General features: G+C 45.3%; 1 protein-coding gene across 3 annotated transcripts; it reads left to right on the forward strand.

Moving 5' to 3' along the window:
* The first annotated feature begins 1526 nt into the window (after positions 1 to 1526).
* LOC109868541 (fibroblast growth factor receptor 1-A) lies at positions 1527 to 19531 on the forward strand. 3 transcript variants are annotated; one of them, XM_020458173.2, is made up of 17 exons: positions 1559 to 2089; positions 6772 to 7001; positions 10485 to 10574; positions 10706 to 10878; positions 13347 to 13470; positions 14424 to 14614; positions 14715 to 14859; positions 14984 to 15174; positions 15336 to 15481; positions 15650 to 15771; positions 15903 to 16013; positions 16202 to 16392; positions 16578 to 16700; positions 16967 to 17037; positions 17181 to 17318; positions 17424 to 17529; positions 17632 to 19531. In XM_020458173.2, exons 2-17 carry the CDS (start codon positions 6893 to 6895, stop codon positions 17851 to 17853), a joined length of 2253 nt encoding a protein of 750 aa, XP_020313762.1. In that variant the 5' UTR covers positions 1559 to 2089; positions 6772 to 6892; the 3' UTR covers positions 17854 to 19531. The 3 variants fall into 3 exon arrangements, with proteins under 3 accessions (XP_031658942.1, XP_020313762.1, XP_031658941.1); XM_031803081.1 differs by lacking the exon at positions 1559 to 2089 and adding an exon at positions 2581 to 2737 and having other exon boundaries at positions 17632 to 19167; XM_031803082.1 differs by lacking the exons at positions 17424 to 17529; positions 17632 to 19531 and having other exon boundaries at positions 1527 to 2089; positions 17181 to 17322.
* The last annotated feature ends 1296 nt before the right edge of the window (positions 19532 to 20827 follow it).

Here is a 20827-nt window from a genome sequence, read left to right on the forward strand (position 1 = left end):
AGGAGACACTGTGGCCCCATCCGAGGACACCCCCGGACAGGGCCAAACAGGAAGGATATAACCCCACCCACTTTGCCAAAGCACAGCCCCCACACCACTAGAGGGATATCTTCAACCGCCAACTTACCATCCTGAGACAAGGCCGAGTATAGCCCACAAAGATCTCCGCCACGGCACAACCCAAGGGGGTGGCGCCAACCCAGACAGGATGACCACAACAGTGAATCAACCCACTCAGGTGACGCACCCCCTCCAGGGACGGCATGAGAGAGCCCCAGCAAGCCAGTGACTCAGCCCCTGTAATAGGGTTAGAGGCAGAGAATCCCAGTGGAAAGAGGGGAACCGGCCAGGCAGAGACAGCAAGGGTGGTTCGTTGCTCCAGAGCCTTTCCGTTCACCTTCCCACTCCTGGGCCAGACTACACTCAATCATATGACCCACTGAAGAGATGAGTCTTCAGTAAAGACTTAAAGGTTGAGACCGAGTTTGCGTCTCTGACATGGGTAGGCAGACCGTTCCATAAAAATGGAGCTCTATAGGAGAAAGCCCTGCCTCCAGCTGTTTGCTTAGAAATTCTAGGGACAATTAGGAGGCCTGCGTCTTGTGACCGTAGCGTACGTGTAGGTATGTACGGCAGGACCAAATCAGAGAGATAGGTAGGAGCAAGCCCATGTAATGCTTTGTAGGTTAGCAGTAAAACCTTGAAATCAGCCCTTGCTTTGACAGGAAGCCAGTGTAGAGAGGCTAGCACTGGAGTAATATGATCAAATTTTTTGGTTCTAGTCAGGATTCTAGCAGCCGTATTTAGCACTAACTGAAGTTTATTTAGTGCTTTATCCGGGTAGCCGGAAAATAGAGCATTGCAGTAGTCTAACCTAGAAGTGACAAAAGCAGCCATTCCTACTGTAGTCTAGCCAGCCCCCTGTATCCCATGTCAAGGTTTCCTGGACATGCAGACACATTTCACACAGCATCAGTCAATGGACGCAGACAGAACATACAAGTGTTTTTGTGTGTTTCTCTCTCTGCATCACCTTCCTCTGATTTTTAATCAACTGTTTACTCAGACCAGGCCCAGTTACACCACTGCCCAACCAGTTAGCCGCACACACACACACACACCAGGGCTCTCCAAGATATGAAAGCCATTTCCCTCTGTCAGAATTTTAGTTAAAAGGGCAGTAGACACATGCTGAGTAGCCTAGTATTTAACGTCTTGTGAGAATGTTGCCAAAACACAAATAAACAGGCTGTCTATTTCCAAAATATGCTGTGTTAAGATCAGTCAAGCCAGTAGCCAACGTTTTATTTTATTTGTGACAGACCTACAAGTCTACAGTGTAGGCTTAATCATTTTGAGTTCCTGCAAGTGAGAGGGAGAGGGGAGTGGGAAGGGGGAGTGAGAAGGGGGAGGAAAGGGGGAGTGAGAAGGGAGAGGGAGAAGGGGGAGGGAAGGGGGAGTGAGAAGGGGGAGGGAAGGGGGAGTGAGAAGGGGGAGTGAAGTGGGAGGTCTCCTTCAGAATCTCTCAACACACGGTGAGAAGTGGTTGGGGGAGGTCAGAGAGCTGGAATTCGCCGCTCGGAAATACATTCAATGACCTAACGTTATAATGTTGCCAGACAATTCGCCTCGCAAATAGATCTATGCGGGTTGCAGTATTCTGCAAATGTTTTCCCCGATAGTTGCAAGACAATACAGAAGATGGTCGAAGTTTCCACATGTTTTCTCCAAGAATAGGAACGTATTGAGTAAAGTCAAATGCCTTGAGATTTGCTGCTGTTCGAGACATCTTTACTGAAACCGGTCGAAAACTTTAGGCTACGTGTGAGGTATTTGTGCTGAACGTGTTTTTATACCTCTTCTCTCGGAAGATAGAGACCGCTCCATTGCTACTCCGAAATCAATGGCCATTAAGGTTACTCGAAGCTTCACCGCGCCACTGCGTTTGAACTCTGGAAAAACACCGCATTGTTTACGAGAGTTGTGACTTTAAGGTTTAAAAGACATCGATCGAATCGGACATTGAATTACTTTCTTTTAGACGTCTAACCTACCTTCGAGGGGAGTTGCACAAGGATCCGAAATTCAGGTGAGACACTACCTTCAATGCGACCAATAGCCTAGATGTCCACACTGTCAAGGATACAATGTTGCAGCTTGCTTTGGCCTACGTGATCTGTAAACATTTGAGAAAACAATTATACTTTTAAATAAAGTAGGTATAGACCGATCTGGCCATTCATGATCATATTGGAATTATCCTACATAGGCTAGAAGAATGTTATGCAATTTAGGGGGCCGTGCCAGTGTTAGCCCTAACAAAGTAAAAAATAAAATCATCCTGATTTAGATGCCGTCGTAAACTATAACTATTTGTAACCATTTCATAAATGCCAACCTTTATAATGCCTTATTATGAAGGCTTCATTAATCATGTATAATATATACACAAAGATGACTACATAATTACAAACCACAGTCCAGCTAGTAAGATTTGACCCATGTCTCTCTCTGACTGAGGAACACACCGTAAAGCAGTCAGTCGAGTCACATGCCACCGCAATGGGCAGACTGGGCACACTGACCGCCGTGGGTGTACTTGTATCAATTTAATCTGTTTACGGTAAATGAGGTTTGTGCGTGTGACATTCCAACTCTGATGAGATCCGGCTGTTCATTCAGCAGCACGCGCCATATCTGCTGTTCGTTGACTCATCACAGCGCTACTGCTTGACCGGTGAGTCACGCGCAGAACCAACTGTTTATTTATTTTATTTTACCTTTTATTTAACTAGGCAGGTTAGTTATGAACAACATCTTATTTCCAATGAAGGCCTGGGAACAGTGGGCTAACTGCCTTGTTCAGGGGCAGAACGACACAAGACACATTTTTGTTTTACCTTGTCAGCTGGGGATTCGACCTTGCAACCTTTCAGTTACTAGTCCAACACTAACAACTAGGCTACCGAACTGTCACCTACTCCTTAGTAGAATGGGAATAACAGTAGTACTGTTGCCACATGATCTGTGGGCCATGCATGACATTGAAGTTATTGGGCTGGTTTCCTGGACCGAGATTTAACTTGGTGCTCAACAAAAAAAAACACTTTCAATCGAGATTCTCCTTTGAGTATGTTTTTTTTTATCTGTCCAGAAATGGCTCATTATGATCAGAAGACCATTTTGGATGTTTATGTCAGCACATACACACAATGATGATAATAATGGTGTGATGTGAGAGTTCAGTTTCAAGTGTATTTGTGTAATGAATACATTGGAAATCTAAATCTTACTCGCCAGGGTAACAGTGAGAGAGATACTGAGTGTGAGAACTGACTCACTCTGCCATTTGGGAATGGAGAGAATGTGTGATGGCTGCTAATCTGTGTCAGATACCACATTATGGGAGGAGAAACAGATGAGTAGAGAGAGAGATAATATAACAGATAGACTGAGAGAGTGATAAAAAGATGAGTGGGGAGGTAGATAGAGGTGTATGGTAAGGCACTGAGCTGTTATCCAGGCCTATAGAAGACTCCAGGGTCACTGACCAGGAGTGTGTGAGTGAGTTAGGAGGATTAAAGTCCTACAGCAGACCTGTGTGCTTTCTGTTCTACTCTCCACCTGTCCTCTGTCTCCAGACATTCAGCCTCTGTAAGTAACAGTACTACAGCTGGGTTGTATAGGTGCACAATCAATGCCTTCATGGATGCTTCATGGTAGCATATCTCTGCCATGGCTCCCCTTGACACACAGGTACACACCAGGAGCTGTTTTCCAGTTTACAGGAAAATGGTGTGTTACTATGACAGCGTTACTATGACGGGTGGACCAGGCCAGGGCTGAGGCAGAATGTGGTGTGTAGGTAAAGGCTTTTGGAATGGAACACCTGGAGAGGTCACATCTGCCAGAAAGAGAGGGAGGGGGAATTAAACATATAATTTTAGGAGAACTAGAAGTTGTTTGACTGAAGGGATTAGATGGAGGAGGGGGGGGGGTAATCTTAAAAGAACTAGAAGTTGTCTGACTGAAGGGATTAGATGGAGGGGGGGGGGGGGGTAATCTTAAAATAACTAGAAGTTGTCTGACTGAAGTGATTAGATGGAGGGAGGGGGGTAATTTTAGGAGAACTAGAAGTTGTCTGACTGATGGGATTAGATGGAGGGAGGGGGGTAATCTTAAAATAACTAGCAGTTGTCTGATTGAAGGGATTAGATGGAGGGAGGGGAGTTTAGGAGAGCTAGAAGTTGTCGACTGAAGGGATTAGAGGGGGGGGGGGTAATTTTAGGAGAACTAGAAGTTGTCGACTGAAGGGATTAGAGGGGGGGGGGTAATTTTAGGAGAACTAGAAGTTGTCGACTGAAGGGATTAGAGGGGGGGGGGGGGGGTAATCTTAGGAGAACTAGAAGTTGTCTGACTGAAGGGATTAGAGGGGGGATGTATAGGGAGGAAGGCATGGGAGAAAGATGGAGTAGGGAGATGTTTCTGGTATGTTGAAGCCCTCTCCTCAATAGAGAGCTGGTGTGATGCTCTATTCTTGGCCTAGCGACTATATGCCACCCTGTATGTGTGTAGTTACCATCAGTTTTTTATCATATCAACCTCCCTGAATCATTCTAAGCTATACACAGAACCAGCAAGCTGACCCGGTGGCTTCTAGTTTAAACCAACAGCATCTGCAGAATAACCGCTCAGAAAACAACTAGCACTGGACTTGAAGCTATTTTGGAAGGTTTTACTAGCAATGATCATCATTTGTAGGGGTTTTCTACCCTGCTCTGGTTCAAAGCAACTCTCTTTGTATAAGACCGTCTGTTAAATTGCTGAAATGGATGTCAAAGTTACTGTTATCTGCTGTTTCCTCTCTCTGAAGTTCCTTTTAGAAGTTAAAGAAGCCACACAGCAAGGCTGGGGGCGGGGGGGGGGGGGGGGGGGTAGAGCTGGAGCAAAAGCCTGCATACTCTGTCTCTCTCTTACTCTCCCTCATTCTCTCTCACCTACAGTATGTAATAAGAAGACTGTCTGCCTAGCTGTTTCTGTGCTGGGCTCTGCTGTCAGCCAGCCAGCAGTACGATGGAGACTCTCCACCATAAAACTCATAAATCTGCAAACAAACTCATCAATTTAAGAGACTCTTTACGTTAGTGTGGGGTTGAGTTAATGGCGGTGTCAATGAGGGTAAATTCTCTGTGTGTGGTGTAAACCAAGGGCATTAATGACATCTTCATAAACCTGCCACTCTACTCTTTACTGTTACATATCTCCCACTCTGGGTCATCACCCTGACACGCATAACCACATGCATAACCACATGCACACTGGCTGCCAGTTCTGAAGGACAGAGTAACCCTCAGTAATGCCCACACCATCCCAAGCTGCCAGCTATAGTAGTGTCCAAGTTTCAGTAATGTTAATGTACCGTCAAGCTGTTCAACATGTTTCTGACTACAACAATATATAATGAGAAGGGAGATGATGTATTATAGAATATGTTTACAGCTCTCCTGGGTGTTAGTCTCTCTACATCAGTGTTTGTTTGTGGTCTGAAGCAATCTCATAACACCTAAACACCAGATCCATCTTCTCAATGAGACTTTAACACTGTGGCACTGGCAGGCGGACTGGGGGGCATATGGTGTTTGGGCTGGGGGTGCGGGTTAAGGTGTCCGCAATCTCCGCATGCTTCCCATCAAATAGTTTGTGCATATATTAATCATGACGTTCTTGTTGGTTTTGGTATTCGGTAAGGTTTTTGTGGCTGATCTTGTACACAAACATTTTTCTCGAGAAAAGCCGAAGTCGGTGGCCGAAGTCTACGCCCCTTTGTCGGTGATTGGTCAACAGTAGGGATTCTTCAATTAAGTGTTTGTCATTCAACCAGAAATGAATCATTTTCATGCTATATTTTTCATTGAGACATACTGCACCAAACATCTTAGTTAATCTAAAATTGTGCAACTAAGATCTCCTCTGCAAAAAACTTCAAAATGAATGACAGAATTCTTGAGTTACCTTAGATGAAGTCTGATTATTTTGAGGAAGTGTATACTAGCTACGGCGTCTCAAGATGGACAAACAGTACTATTGCTGCTTAATGACTTTTAAGGGAGTATGCGAGCACACTCATTCAGCACTCGGCTAGGCGCCAGCCAAACCGAAGCATGCTGATGCCTTTAGGGGGAGGCATAACAAAACTGTGATAAAACACAGCTCAGTTTTGGAATGTTTGATGGGCATTAATATGTGACAGGTGAGCTTATTGGACAAGTGTCGAAAGATGTTATAGTGTGAGGAGTGTTGGAAGCGGAGTTCTCATCTGTGAAAAGAGACACCAGAGCATGTGTCACAGTCTCTACCAATGTCCTCCTGCGAGCATGGGCTGACCCGTTAGAGCCTGACCCATATGTTTTTCGGGTCCGATTCCGATTTTGGGGGGGGGGGACAAACTTACCGATACTGATATACATTTTCCACACTAAGTTCTCATAAATTGCCATCCAAAAGAGCAATTGTCCAATAATTGTGCTTCAAATATTGATTTCATACATTGTGACAATAATGACGAGTGTTCATATAAGCATGAGATTCCCTTTTTTCATCCTATTTATTAAATATTGGTTATCGGCTGATAGTATTGGTGACCTGATATATCGGACGGGCTCTAGAAAGGGTAGCAGTGTCACATCCTTGTCTTACCATTTATTTTCATAAAATGCCTTGTCTTGTCTTTAACATATTCATGAATGTCCCTCTCTTTTTTTCCTCTTACAGTTCCCCACCTGAAGAGTTGATGGTTGTAGGCTGATACATTTAAGCACCCTCTTCAGCCTGCCCTGTACCAGTAGCCCCTACCATTCCAGTACTGTACCAGTTAACCTATACCAGTGCCAGTATGTTGTTGTCCCGCTCATCTCTGCTGCTCCTTTGGTCACTGCTGTTTCTACTGATTTACTCTCCCCTGACCCAGTCCAGACCAGCTGCTGCCCACGTCAGCGACACAGGTAAGAGACATGGGCCACATAAAGATCTTAAATTCTCTTTCTTTCTTGCTTGTGCTCTCTCGGTTGTAGTTGACAGGCAGTGCTACGTCTCATTAGCTGTGTGTGTGTGTGTGTGTACTCGCTTGTGAGCCTTCTTTTCCTCTTTGTTATTGAATCTATTTTAATCCCTCAGGCTGAGGGTTCTAGGTTCAGGCTGAGGGTTCTAGGTTCAGGCTGAGGGTTCTAGTTTCAGGCTGAGGGTTCTGGGTTCAGGCTGAGGGTTCTGGGTTCAGGCTAGGGGTTCTGGGTTCAGGCTGAGGGTTCTAGGTTCAGGCTGAGGGTTCTAGGTTCAGGCTGAGGGTTCTAGGTTCAGGCTGAGGGTTCTAGTTTCAGGCTGAGGGTTCTGGGTTCAGGCTGAGGGTTCTGGGTTCAGGCTGAGGGTTCTGGGTTCAGGCTGAGGGTTCAGGCTAGGGGTTCTGGGTTCAGGCTGAGGGTTCAGGCTAGGGGTTCTGGGTTCAGGCTGAGGGTTCAGGCTGAGGGTTCTAGGTTCAGGCTGAGGGTTCTAGGTTCAGGCTGAGGGTTCTAGGTTCAGGCTGAGGGTTCTGGGTTCAGGCTGAGGGTTCTAGGTTCAGGCTGAGGGTTCTGGGTTCAGGCTGAGGGTTCTGGGTTCAGGCTGAGGGTTCTGGGTTCAGGCTGAGGGTTCTGGGTTCAGGCTGAGGGTTCTGGCTTCAGGCTGAGGGTTCTGGTTTCAGGCTGAGGGTTCTGGTTTCAGGCTAGGGGTTCTGGGTTCAGGCTGAGGGTTCTGGGTTCAGGCTGAGGGTTCTGGGTTCAGGCTAGGGGTTCTGGGTTCAGGCTACGGGTTCTGGGTTCAGGCTAGGGGTTCTAGGTTCAGGCTGAGGGGTCTGGGTTCAGGCTGAGGGTTCAGGCTAGGGGTTCTGGGTTCAGGCTAGGGGTTCTGGGTTCAGGCTAGGGGTTCTGGGTTCAGGCTGAGGGTTCTGGGTTCAGGCTGAGGGTTCTGGGTTCAGGCTGAGGGTTCTAGGTTCAGGCTGAGGGTTCAGGCTAGGGGTTCTAGGTTCAGGCTGAGGGTTCTAGGTTCAGGCTGAAGGTTCTGGGTTCAGGCTAGGGGTTCTAGGTTCAGGCTGAGGGTTCTGGGTTCAGGCTAGGGGTTCTGGGTTCAGGCTGAGGGTTCTAGGTTCAGGCTGAGGGTTCTGGGTTCAGGCTGAGGGTTCTGGGTTCAGGCTGAGGGTTCTGGCTTCAGGCTGAGGGTTCTGGCTTCAGGCTGAGGGTTCTGGCTTCAGGCTGAGGGTTCTGGTTTCAGGCTGAGGGTTCTGGTTTCAGGCTGAGGGTTCTGGGTTCAGGCTGAGGGTTCTGGGTTCAGGCTAGGGGTTCTGGGTTCAGGCTAGGGGTTCTGGGTTCAGGCTAGGGGTTCTAGGTTCAGGCTGAGGGGTCTGGGTTCAGGCTGAGGGTTCAGGCTAGGGGTTCTGGGTTCAGGCTAGGGGTTCTGGGTTCAGGCTGAGGGTTCTGGGTTCAGGCTGAGGGTTCTGGGTTCAGGCTGAGGGTTCTAGGTTCAGGCTGAGGGTTCAGGCTAGGGGTTCTAGGTTCAGGCTGAGGGTTCTAGGTTCAGGCTGAAGGTTCTGGGTTCAGGCTAGGGGTTCTAGGTTCAGGCTGAGGGTTCTGGGTTCAGGCTGAGGGTTCAGACTAGGGGTTCTAGGTTCAGGCTGAGGGTTCTAGGTTCAGGCTGCTACCATGGTGGTTCAATCCCACTGACTCTGTTCTGCTATCTGGAACTGTTCTGTTAGTAGTGGGTCTCTATTCTGAGCTCGAGAAAACAGAACATACACTTACATTTATGGATGTGTGTTTGGGGTGGGGAGATTCTATATTGAGCTAGAAAGAAGCTCTTCAAGGTTTGTCCATTTAGTTTAAAGCTGAGGATGTTTACAGTGATTTTTCATGGTGCAATGGTTTACATATCCTGTCCACACACGCACGCATACATACATGAGCACACACACACAGCTGGTTGGAGGTGGAACAGAGATTCTGTTTTTGGTAGGAAAGGATGAATGCCGTCTGAAAGGACATTGTTTTATTTGTATTGGCGAGTACTGTAATCACAACCATCCTGACCAACCCTAACACCCTGTGTTGTGTGTGTGTGTGTTTGTACGCGCATGCGTGTGTATGTGTGTGTTTCGCTTCCAGCCATCTGGTATCCAGCTGAGAGTGTGTATGTGTGTGTGTGTAATACTGTTGTTTTGAACCCATAAATTCTTGTTTTTCTCTCTCAGTCAAAAACACCTAAATGTAACTTTTGTGCCGCAAACTCTTTTTCCATAAACAAAGTCTGCTCCCAATTTCCCATATCCTTCTCTCCTTCTCGTTGCTTCGTTCAAATAAAGGTTTATGTTTTTGGACTTCAACCAACTCCCCTTGCTTTTCTCTCTTTTAGTGGATTCCTTTCTTTTTTTCAGTCATTTTTTGTTCTTTGTCTTTATCCCCTCTCTCTGTTGCTTCCCCGCTCTCTCTTTCTCTCTCACGCGCTCTCTCTGTCTATTTTTGACAACCTCTCATTGAGAATGTTCCCCCTGCTATGAGCAGGCAGTATTCAAGACCTCCCATAATGCAGTCTCTGTAGACCTCTCCCTCTAGATGACAGACATGCTGTATTCAAGACCTCCCATAATGCAGTTTCTGTAGACCTCTCCCTCTAGATGACAGACATGCTGTATTCAAGACCTCCTATAATGCAGTCTCTGTAGACCTCTCCCTGTAGATTACATACATAATGTAGTCAGGTTGGGAGCTTGAATTCAGGGGTGTGTCAGTCTGTGGTGATGCTGATTATGGACCTAATATCTGTAGATTAGAGGAGAAATTATGACTGCTTTTCTGGTGTAGGTCCTGCTGAGAGTTTGGGAGGTATTGAATCTGTGGCAGAACATGTCCTGAGTTACCAATATATTGTATAGTAATCAGTAATCCTGATGAGAGGTGAAAAGGGATGTGTGGTAGTAAATATCCCTGCTTATAGTAATCACTGATCTGATGTGGCCGGATCTGTGAATGCTGTGGAATGGAACCTGAGCCGACTGTGTCTAATGGTAGAAGGAAGTAGGCTTTTTCTCATTCAACGTATTCAAACAGGACCCATTAAAGATCTGAAACCTGCTGCTTTCCCCTCCTCTCTCCCAACTCACCCTCACATCCCTCCTCACCCTTTGTTCACAACCATTTGTCAGGATGAAGGTGGTGATTATTAGTGTGTTTGTTTATCTCTGAGCTGGGGGTTAGGGAGCAACAGGGGAACTGTGTGTGTGTGTGTGTGTTTGTGTGGCAGCTTAAAGGAGTAAAAATGTGAAAGGTTAATCTTTAAGCCATTTCCCTTTTCACTCAGCAGGAGCATCCCAGACCCCCACAGAGTAACCCTGCCTCAGCTCTTCCTGTTTAAACACACACACACTGGTTTCTATTTTTGGTTTACGTTTTCTTCTCTCTCCATAGCTGACATGCTGGCATCTTCTGAGGACGAAGATGATGATGATGAGTCTTCTTCAGAGGAAAATAAACTATCCAACAATCAGAATCTCCAATGTAAGCTCTTTCCCCTGCCACTTTCCTTTCTCTCCCCTTTTATTGGTCTGAAAAAGTAGTTACTAGCCAAACCAACTGAAGAAAGATTGATTTTAAATCAAAAATGTGAAATATAAATACCCTCTCTCTAGTGATGGCTCCTCAGTGGGCGACTCCAGACAAGATGGAGAAGAGGCTCCATGCCGTTCCTGCCAGTAAGACTGTTAAATTTCGTTGCCAGGCGACTGGTAATCCCACACCAACTTTGCGGTGGTACAGGAATGGGAAAGAGTTCAGGAAAGACCAGCGCATTGGAGGCTTCAAGGTATGTGTTTTTTTGTACAGCCCTCTGCTTCATACTGGGTTGTCTGAGTTGTGTATCATTTGTCAAAGCCCCAGTACAGCCAGAAACGTGATTGTCCTGTGTTTTATACACGGAGTGTACAAAACATTACGGACACCTCTTTCCATGACACCTCTTTCCAAGACTGACCAAGTGATTCCAGGTGAAAGCTAAGATTGCTTATTGATGTCACTTATTAAATCCACCTCAATCAATGTAGATGAGACAACAATTGCAACCCAATATTTGGAAGGTGTTCTTAATGTGTTGTACACTCAGTGTATATACAGTTGAAGTCAGAAGTTTACAGACACCTTAGCCAAATACATTTAAACTCAGTTTTTCACAATTCCTGACATTTAATCCCAGTAGAAAATTCTCTGTCTTAGGTCAGTTAGGATCACCACTTTATTTTAATAATGTGAAATGTCAGAATAATAGTTGAGAGAATTATTTATTTCAGCTTTTATTTCTTTCATCAGAAGTTTACATACACTCAATTAGTTTTAGGTAGCATTGCCTTTAAATTGTTTAATTTGGGTAAAACATTTCGGGTAGCCTTCCACAAACTTCCGACAATAATTTGAGTGAATTTTGGCCCATTCCTCCTGACAGAGCTGGTGTAACTGAGTCAGGTTTGTAGGCCTCCTTGCCACGCTTTTTCAGTTCTGCCCACACATTTTCTATGGGATTGAGGTCAGGGCTTTGCGATGGCCACTCCAATACCTTTACTTTTTGTTGTCCTTAAGCCATTTTGCCACAACTTTGGAAGTATGCTTGGGGTCAGTGTCCATTTGGAAGACCCATTTGCGACCAAGCTTTAACTTCCTGACTGATGTCTTGAGATGTTACTTCAATACAGCCATATAATTTTCCATCCTCAGGATGCCATCTATTTTGTGAAGTGCACCAGTCCCTCCTGCAGCAAAGCACCCCCACGACATGATGTTGCCACCCCCATGCTTCATGGTTGGGATGGTGTTCTTCTGCTTGCAAGCCTCCCCCTTTTTCCTCCTAACATAACGATGGTCACTATGGCCAAACGGTTCTATTTTTGTTTCATCAGACCAGAGGACATTTCTCCAAAAAGTACGATCTTTGTCCCCATGTGCAGTTAAAAACCATAGTCTGGCTTTTTTTATGGCAGTTTTGGAGCAGTGACTTCTTCCTTGCTGAGCAGCCTTTCACGTTATGTTGATATAGGACTTGTTTTACTGTGGATATAGATACTTTTGTACCGGTTTCCTCCAGCATCTTCACAAGATCCTTTGTTGTTGTTATGGGATTGATTTGCACATTTCGTACTAAAGTACAATTGCGTGATCCCATGGTGTTTATACTTGCATACTATTGTTTGTACAGATGAACGTGGTACCTTCAGGCGTTTGGAAATTGCTCCCAAGGATGAACCAGACTGTAAAGGTCTACCATTTTTTTTTCTGAGGTCTTGGCTGATTTCTTTAGATTTTCCCATGATGTCAAGCAAAGAGGCACTGAGTTTGAAGGTAGGCCTTGAAATACATCGCCAGGTACACCTCCAATTGACTCAAATTATGTCAATTAGCCTATCAGAAGCCTCTAAAGCCATGACATAATTTTCTGGAATTTTCCAACCTGTTTAAAGGTACAGTGAACTTAGTGTATGTAAACTTCTGACCCACGGGAATTGTGATACAGTGAAATAATCTGTCTGTGAACAATTGTTGGAAAAATTACTTGTGTCATGCACAAAGTAATGTCCTAACCGACTTGCCAAAACTATAGTTTGTTATCAAGAAATTTGTGGACTGGTTGAAAAACTAGTTTTAATGATGCCATCCTAAGTGTATGTAAACTTCTGACCTTAACTGTATTTCTACACTATGAGGTTGGAATAATACTGAGAAATTGTGGAAATTATATGAATGCCCTTTTAGTGTAAGAACTTTGAAACGCCGCCTGAAATTTCAGCCTGTTTTTGTGGGATGGAGTTTTGTCCTGCCTGGTGACATCACCAGGTGATAAATTAGTTAGTTCCAAACCTCTCTGCCAATAACAGCTAGTTTTCAGTGTTCCCCTCCCCACTCAAACCAATTCTAGACAGTCTTAGCAAAATTCTTGCTTCAGAAATGGCTCTTGCTATAAAAAATAAAAATAAAAACAATCACAGTAAGGTGTGTTACACAATATTTTTTTATTTGATATTGAAATAAAAATGGGTGCATTGAGCCTGTAAGTCAGAGAGTAAATAGCATACCTTAAAAACTAATATTACAGTACCAAGGGATACCGTGTAAAAAGACAACAGCAGGGGTCCAAGCACTGAACCTTGGAGAACACAAATGTTTTAAAAAATTAAATTAAATTACTAACACAACACAAAATGTGTATTTTTCATGGCTCTTCTCATGTTTTCACTCCTTTGCCTCTTTCTCTCACGCTCTTCCTCTCTCGCTGTCTCCCTCTTTCAGCTCCGGGACCACATGTGGACAATAATAATGGAGTCAGTGGTTCCGTCTGATAAAGGCAACTACACCTGTCTGGTGGAGAACAAGCACGGCAGCCTCACACACACCTACCAGCTGGACGTAGTGGGTCAGTCAGTATGTGTGCATATAAATACAGTACCAGTCAAAAGTTTGGACACACCTAGTCATTCCAGGGTTTTTCTTTATTTTTACTATTTTCTACATTGTAGAATAATAGTTAAGACATCAAAACTATGAAATAGTACACATGGAATCATGTAGTAACCATAAGTGTTAAACCTATCAAAATATATTTGCGTTTCTTCAAAGGAGCCACCCCTTGCCTTGATTTGCACACTCTTTGCATTCTCTCAACCAGCTCCATGAGTTAGTCACCAGGAATGCATTTCAATTAACAGGTGTGCCTTATTAAAAGGTCATTGGTGAAATGTCTTTCCTTCTTAATGTGTTTGAGCCAATCAGTTGTGTTGTGACAAGGTAGGGTTGGTATACAGAAGATAGCCCTGTTTGGTAAAGACCAAGTCCGTATTATAGAGTTCAAGTAACCGACATCTCAACATCAACTGTTCAGAGGAGACTGCATGAATCAGGCCATGGTCAAATTGCTGCAAAGAACCACTGCTAAAGGACACCAATAATAAGAAGAGACTTGCTTGGGCCAAGAAACACGAGCAATGGACGTTAGACCGGTAGAAATCTGTATTTTGGTCTGATGAGTCCAAATTAGAGATTTTTGGTTCCAACCTCCATGTCTTTGTGAGACGCAGAGTAGGTGATCTCCGCATGTGTAGTTCCCACCGTGAAGCATGGAGTAGGAGGTGTGATGGTGTAGGTGGTGCTTTGCTGGTTAAACTGTCAGATTTAAAAAAAAATTCAAGGCACACTTAACCAGCATGGCTACCACAGCATTCTGCAGTGGTGGTGTGTTCAAACTTTTGACTGGTACTGTATATATATTGTGTGTGTTTACTTTTGTTATGTGTACCTTGAGTGGTGGGAGTGTGTATGTTAGTGTTTTTGTATCACTCACATTGCATTGATGTTTTCTGTGTATTCTAGAACGTTCCCCTCACAGGCCCATCCTCCAGGCAGGCCTGCCAGCTAATCGTACGGCCATGGTTGGTAGCGACGTGGAGTTTGTCTGTCGAGTGTTCAGCGACCCTCAGCCCCACATCCAGTGGCTCAAACGCATCACCATTAATGGCAGCAGAGTGGGACCAGACGGACTGCCTTACGTACGCGCACTGAAGGTACACACACACACACACACACATATATGTACGCGTTCTGAAGGTTAACGCACACTATATTGACGAGGGCTATGTCACAAAATCTCTCTTTCTCTCTCAGACTGCAGGGTTTAACACCACAGACAGGGAGATGGAGGTCTTTACTCTGAGGAACGTGTCTGTGGAGGATGAAGGAGAGTACACCTGTCTGGCAGGAAACTCTATAGGAGTCTCTCACCACTCTGCCTGGCTCAGTGTGATCAAAGGTACACTTGTGTACAAACCTTTGCAGCCCAATGAGCTTTGTATATTTGCACTGAAAATGGAAGAAGAAAAAAAACAATGTAAAAAATGTTATGAATTTATCCCACTTCACTCCCTCTCCTCCAGATCTGCCCCCCTCCCCTGTACCATCTCAGGCCTACCTGGAGATCTTCATCTACTGCGTCGGTTTCTTCATCATCATGTTCATGGTCGCCATAGTGACCGCCTGCCGACTACGCTGCTCCCCGAAGAAGAGCGACTTCAGCAGCCAGCTGGCTGTTCACAAACTGGCCAAGAGCATTCCCCTACACAGACAGGTAACACACACACACACTAGTGACCCATGATCGTGTGATGGGTAACCTTTGCCTGAGATGTGAATACTTTTTTTCCTGAGCTAATCCATAGGCTTTAGTTCAGCGGGCTAACTCTTATTACAGTATATCCTCTCTCACTACCTCCCCTTCTCTTTCTCAAGGTGTCAGTAGACTCCTCCTCCTCTCTACAGTCGGGGGTGTGTCTGGTCAGGCCGTACCGCCTTTCCAGTGGAGCCACGCCCACCCTGGTTGGCGTGTCAGTGTATGAGCTGCCCGCAGACCCACTCTGGGAGCTGTCACGAGACAGGTACTAGAGGGCTTATATCCCTGCATAGAGAATACCCAATCTATAATATCGGCATACATAACCCTACATATTGCTTACATCATCTGCACACGGTACTCATAACGTAACCAAGGAGATTCATAACCTCCATGCACAGGACATTCATAGCCTTGCGTGTCTGTGTTCTAGGCTGTCTCTGGGGAAGCCACTGGGTGAAGGTTGTTTTGGTCAGGTTGTGCTAGCAGAGGCTGCAGGTCTGGACAGAGAAAAACCCTCTCGTCTCACCAAGGTTGCCGTCAAGATGCTCAAAGGTACATAAAACTACTTCCTGAAATATATTCCACAATTATTTAAGGAGATAATTCAAAATAAACTGAAAAACAGTGTTTGTATTGGTTGATATTTGATATTGATTTGATGTCACATCCTGTTTCCTGTGTAGCGGACGCCACAGAGAAGGACCTGAGTGATCTGATCGCTGAAATGGAGATGATGAAGATGATCGGGAAACACAAAAACATCATCAACCTGCTGGGAGCCTGCACACAGGATGGTAATACTGGTGCTGTGTGTGTTTGTGTGCGTGTGTGTGTGTGCGTGCGTGTGAGCGAAATAGCATTTTATTTGCACAGATGAGTACAATGGCCACAGTACCAAGGGGTGAAAATAACAGCAGGGGTCCAAGCGCTGAACCTTGGGGAACACCACATTGTTTATTATAACCCTTCCCTCTCTCTCCAGGCCCTCTCTACGTGGTGGTAGAGTATGCATCTCAGGGCAACCTGAGGGAGTACCTGCGTTGTCGGAGGCCTGTGGATCTGGAGTACTGGTCTGGGCCAACCCAGGCCCCCCTGGACAGCGTAGAGGTCAGGGAGCTGGTGTCTGCTGCCTACCAGGTGGCCAGGGGCATGGCATACCTCGCCTTACAGAAGGTCAGAGAAGAGACCCGTGTTATTGTCTGTCTTTTTGTCTGTCTGTCTCTCTCTCTCTCCTTTTCATCTTTCGGTGTTTCATTCTCTTCGTCTGAATCTATTTTATCTTACGCTACCTCTCCTTTACTGGACATTAGTGTAAATCAGTCCACCAATAAATGAATCAATCACATTTTTTTCTGTAGTGTATCCACAGAGACCTAGCAGCCAGGAACGTGTTGGTGACAGAGGACAATGTGATGAAGATAGCAGACTTTGGTTTGGCCAGAGACATCCACCACATAGACTACTACAAGAAGACCACCAATGTAAGTAACATGATCACAGTGGAATTCAGACACAGACGGACATATAGATGTTTTAACCCAGGGGTGTCAAACTCATTCCACAGAGGGAATGAGTTTTTCAATTCAAACCTAGACAAAAGCATTAGACAACCAGGTGAGGGGAGTTTCTTACTAATTAGTCAGCTTAATTAATCAATTAAGTACAAGGGTGGAGCGAAAACCTGCAGACATTTAGCCCTCTGTGGAAAGAGTTTAACACGTGGTTTAACCCCTTGTTTTCCTCCCAGGGTCGTCTGCCAGTGAAGTGGATGGCTCCAGAGGCTCTGTTCGACCGCATCTACACACACCAGAGTGACGTGTAAGTCACACTCCTAACTCCTAATATACATTCTGTGATGTTGTGCTATCCATCCTGTTGTTATGTGCCTGTAGGTTTACTTTCAAGCCCAGCAATAACTGTCCCTGAGAAAGTGATGTTGATTGTATTGAATTCTGTTGTAGGTGGTCGTTTGGGGTGTTGCTGTGGGAGATCTTCACTCTAGGAGGATCTCCCTACCCAGGGGTCCCTGTAGAGGAGCTGTTCAAACTGCTGAAGGAGGGACATCGTATGGACAGGCCAGCCGCCTGCACAGAGGAGCTGTGAGTACACAAAGCACACAAAAAAACAAGTATACTGTAAGAATGTCCTCGCAAGTAGAGTAATACAAACACACGCTCTGTTGTAACACTGTGGCATGCTCTCAGGTATATCATGATGAGAGACTGCTGGCACGCTGTTCCATCTCGCAGACCAACCTTCCAACAGCTGGTAGAGGATCTGGACCGCACACTCTCCCTCATGACCAACCAGGTAAACAAACACATTCACGTGCGCACACACACAAACAGTGTCATTTTCGTATCATTTGAATTATTCCCCTGAACGTGTCCTCCCTCTCTCAACTCTCTCTAGGAGTATTTGAATCTTTCCATCCCTGTGGTCCAGTATTCTCCATTGGGTCCAGACACCAGCAGCTCCTCTGACTCTGTCTTCTCCAGGGAGACGACTTACGGAGCAGAGTACTCTCCCCTGAGCCCATCCTGGACCTCCACCCAGCACACCCCCTCTAGGACCCCCTCTCATACCTCCACCCTGGCCTACGCACACCACAAACCTTCCACAACCCCGTCTTGAACCTCCATCCTAGCCTACGGTCACCACAGCATCTACCCTGACGTACACCCGCGGACACAGCCTACGCTGATCTAAAAACACTGCCCCGCCCGTACACCTTAACCTATCCACCTCCCTCTTTATCCACAGATAAAGACAATGGAAAAGACAGACACATGGACGGTTATAACAGAGTCATAAGACATGAAATAGAGTTTGCACAAAAATGGACTTCTCTCCTCCTCCCCAGGACTATACTGAACTATTAAAGGGATAGTTCACCCAAATGAAACATTGGGAAAGGGGGATACCTAGGCAGTTGTCCAACTGAATGCCTTCAACTGAAATGTGTCTTCCGCATTTAACCCAACCCCTCTGAATCGGAGAGGTGCGGGGGATGACTTAATCGACATCCACGGCGCCCAGGGAACAGGAACCAACTGCCTTGCTCAGGGGCAGAACGGCAGATTTGTACCTTGTCAGCTCGGGATTCAATCTAGCAACCTTCTGGTTACTGGCCCAACGCTCTAACCACTAGGCTACCTGGAGGTTTTCTTAAACTGTAAGCAAGGTATGAGACAATGTATGAGAGCAATCCATGCTTTGGTTTATTTTCCCTGGCACTAACATTTTAGTATTTGTGACACATATCCCATTCAAGTCATGGGACTGATGTTAGCATTTGTCACCCATGGACAAAACATCTAAGTGACTTTGTTGAGCTTCACAATCAATTTAAAATACTTTTGGATAATTTGGACATAATGTGCAAAAAAGTATAATATCGGTTCCATGACTTGAATTGGATCTGTGCCACAAATGCTAAAACAGTGCAAGGGAAACTAAACCAATGCATTGATTGCTGTCATACATTGTCCATAGACTGCATACAGGGCCATAGACTGCATACACGGTCATAGACTGCATACACGGTCATAGACTGCATACAGGGCCATAGACTGCATACAGGGTCATAGACTGCATACAGGGCCATAGACTGCATACAGGGCCATAGACTGCATACAGGGCCATAGACTGCATACAGGGCCATAGACTGCATACAGGGCCATAGACTGCATACAGGGCAAGGAAACCAATGTGTATTTTTATTTGGGTGAACTATCCCTTTAATGTAGGGAGACTCTCCCAGGAGCAAGAGGAGGAGGAAGATAAGGCTGCTACACATTATTGATCTTCATCGCCATATTATGAAACAAACTGCTGCTTTGCTGAGCAAACCATACAGGATATAAAAAGGAAATTGATAAAGGAAAAATAATGTTCTTTTGTAAATACAGTATATTCCGAATTGTTAATATGAATACATATTTCCAGTATTTTTATTTTGTACATGGGAGCTTGTTTTTATCCCTGTCATTGAAATGACATCGAAGAGAGGTGTGGATATGATGCTATGTGTTAGAATCAAAGGAAAGAAGTGGCTATGATACTATGTGTTTTAATAAGCTACTATAGCAGCAGTGTTAGTCAGTCAGGGCTTGCCTTCAGTATCACTCTCTTGTCTGGAGTCTATGGACACTACAGTGTTATGTTGAGGTTAATGATAATGTAAATGATAATGCCATGGTTTTAAAACAGTGGCAAATTCACTTATCTCCAATGGAAGTCTACCTGCCTTTACAGAGAATGCCTTTATTAAAGGTATTGTAATAAAGAAAATGGCATTACAAAACTTCAATGGCGTGTTTTTGAATGAGAAAGAAAAGAGGGAGAGAGAGAGAGCACATGCTGAACTGATCAGCCAGGACTTCAGGGCTGAATGAAGGAGAGGTGAAAGACTGTGTGATGGGAGAGAAACAGCGAGGATAGGTTCAGCTGTTGACTGCAGAGGAAGCATTCACTCCACCAGATGTGTATGTGTGTCTGTATGATTAATGGTGGGAAGAGAGGATTGGTCAGTACGGTCGCTCTATCAATCACAGCAGCAGAGAGCAGCTTCCTCCCTGGCACAGACACCCACATACACATGGCTTAGGTCCAGAGTCTGGAGAGCATGTCTGTCCCTTAGAGGAAACATGTTAAACTTCTGGCTGCATTCTCTCCAGTGAGATTTTAGATGGTTCTGTGTCCTGTATTCTATTCCACAGCTCATGACTATGTGTTATAACAAAACCACTTCACACAGATCTTGTCCTTATTATTACAGTTTCAGATCATAGAAATTCTCAGGATCCCTCCAATTCTCTGTCTTGATTTGTTGATATACCTGTTTTCCCTGAAAGGGTTAAGCTTCCATGAACTCTACCTGAGTGACTGTAAATTTAGGCTTGTGTAAATGTGTGTTCTCAAGGCTCCTCGTATTCCTGTTAACCCAGCCATCTACCCTATTGCCCAGCTGATGACCACTAACACACACACACACACACAAACATGTGCGTGTGTGAGAGAGACAGACACACAGAAAAAAAGAGTTACAGTTGTATTCAGGTCAGCAGCATGTAGCCTACCTCATACCAGTGGTTCCTAGACTGTTTTACACTGTGACCCATCTAAAGCCTTCCAGAATTCCCTGATGCGACCACAATAACAATCCAGAAGGAATGGATCTGCTGTGATCCAAACCACCATTTTAGAAACATAACTTTTTACTACAGCCATTTGTTTCTGAGGCAGTTGAGACAGGTATGTTTTATCACATGTATTCCTGACATGTTGATGACACTGGGCCAATTGTGCACCACCCTATGGGACTCCCAATCACAGCCGGATGTGATTCAGCATGGATTTGAACCAGAGACTGCAGTGACACCTCTTGCACTAAGATGCAGTGCCATAGAACGCTGCACCACTCGGGAGTAGGAGAGAGAGAAAGAAAAAAGAGGTAGAAGACAGAGAGAAAAATCACGTTTTCTATGTCATTACTGAACACTTAGGGACTCATTAGCAGTATAGAGGATTCCCTCTGGTACCCCCCCCCCCCCCCCCCCCCCCCCCCCCCTTCACACTGTTTGGGGGCCAACAACCTGATCACACA

The sequence above is a fragment of the Oncorhynchus kisutch genome, linkage group LG23 (assembly GCF_002021735.2).
Source record: "Oncorhynchus kisutch isolate 150728-3 linkage group LG23, Okis_V2, whole genome shotgun sequence".
In the NCBI taxonomy this organism is placed as follows: domain Eukaryota; kingdom Metazoa; phylum Chordata; class Actinopteri; order Salmoniformes; family Salmonidae; genus Oncorhynchus; species Oncorhynchus kisutch.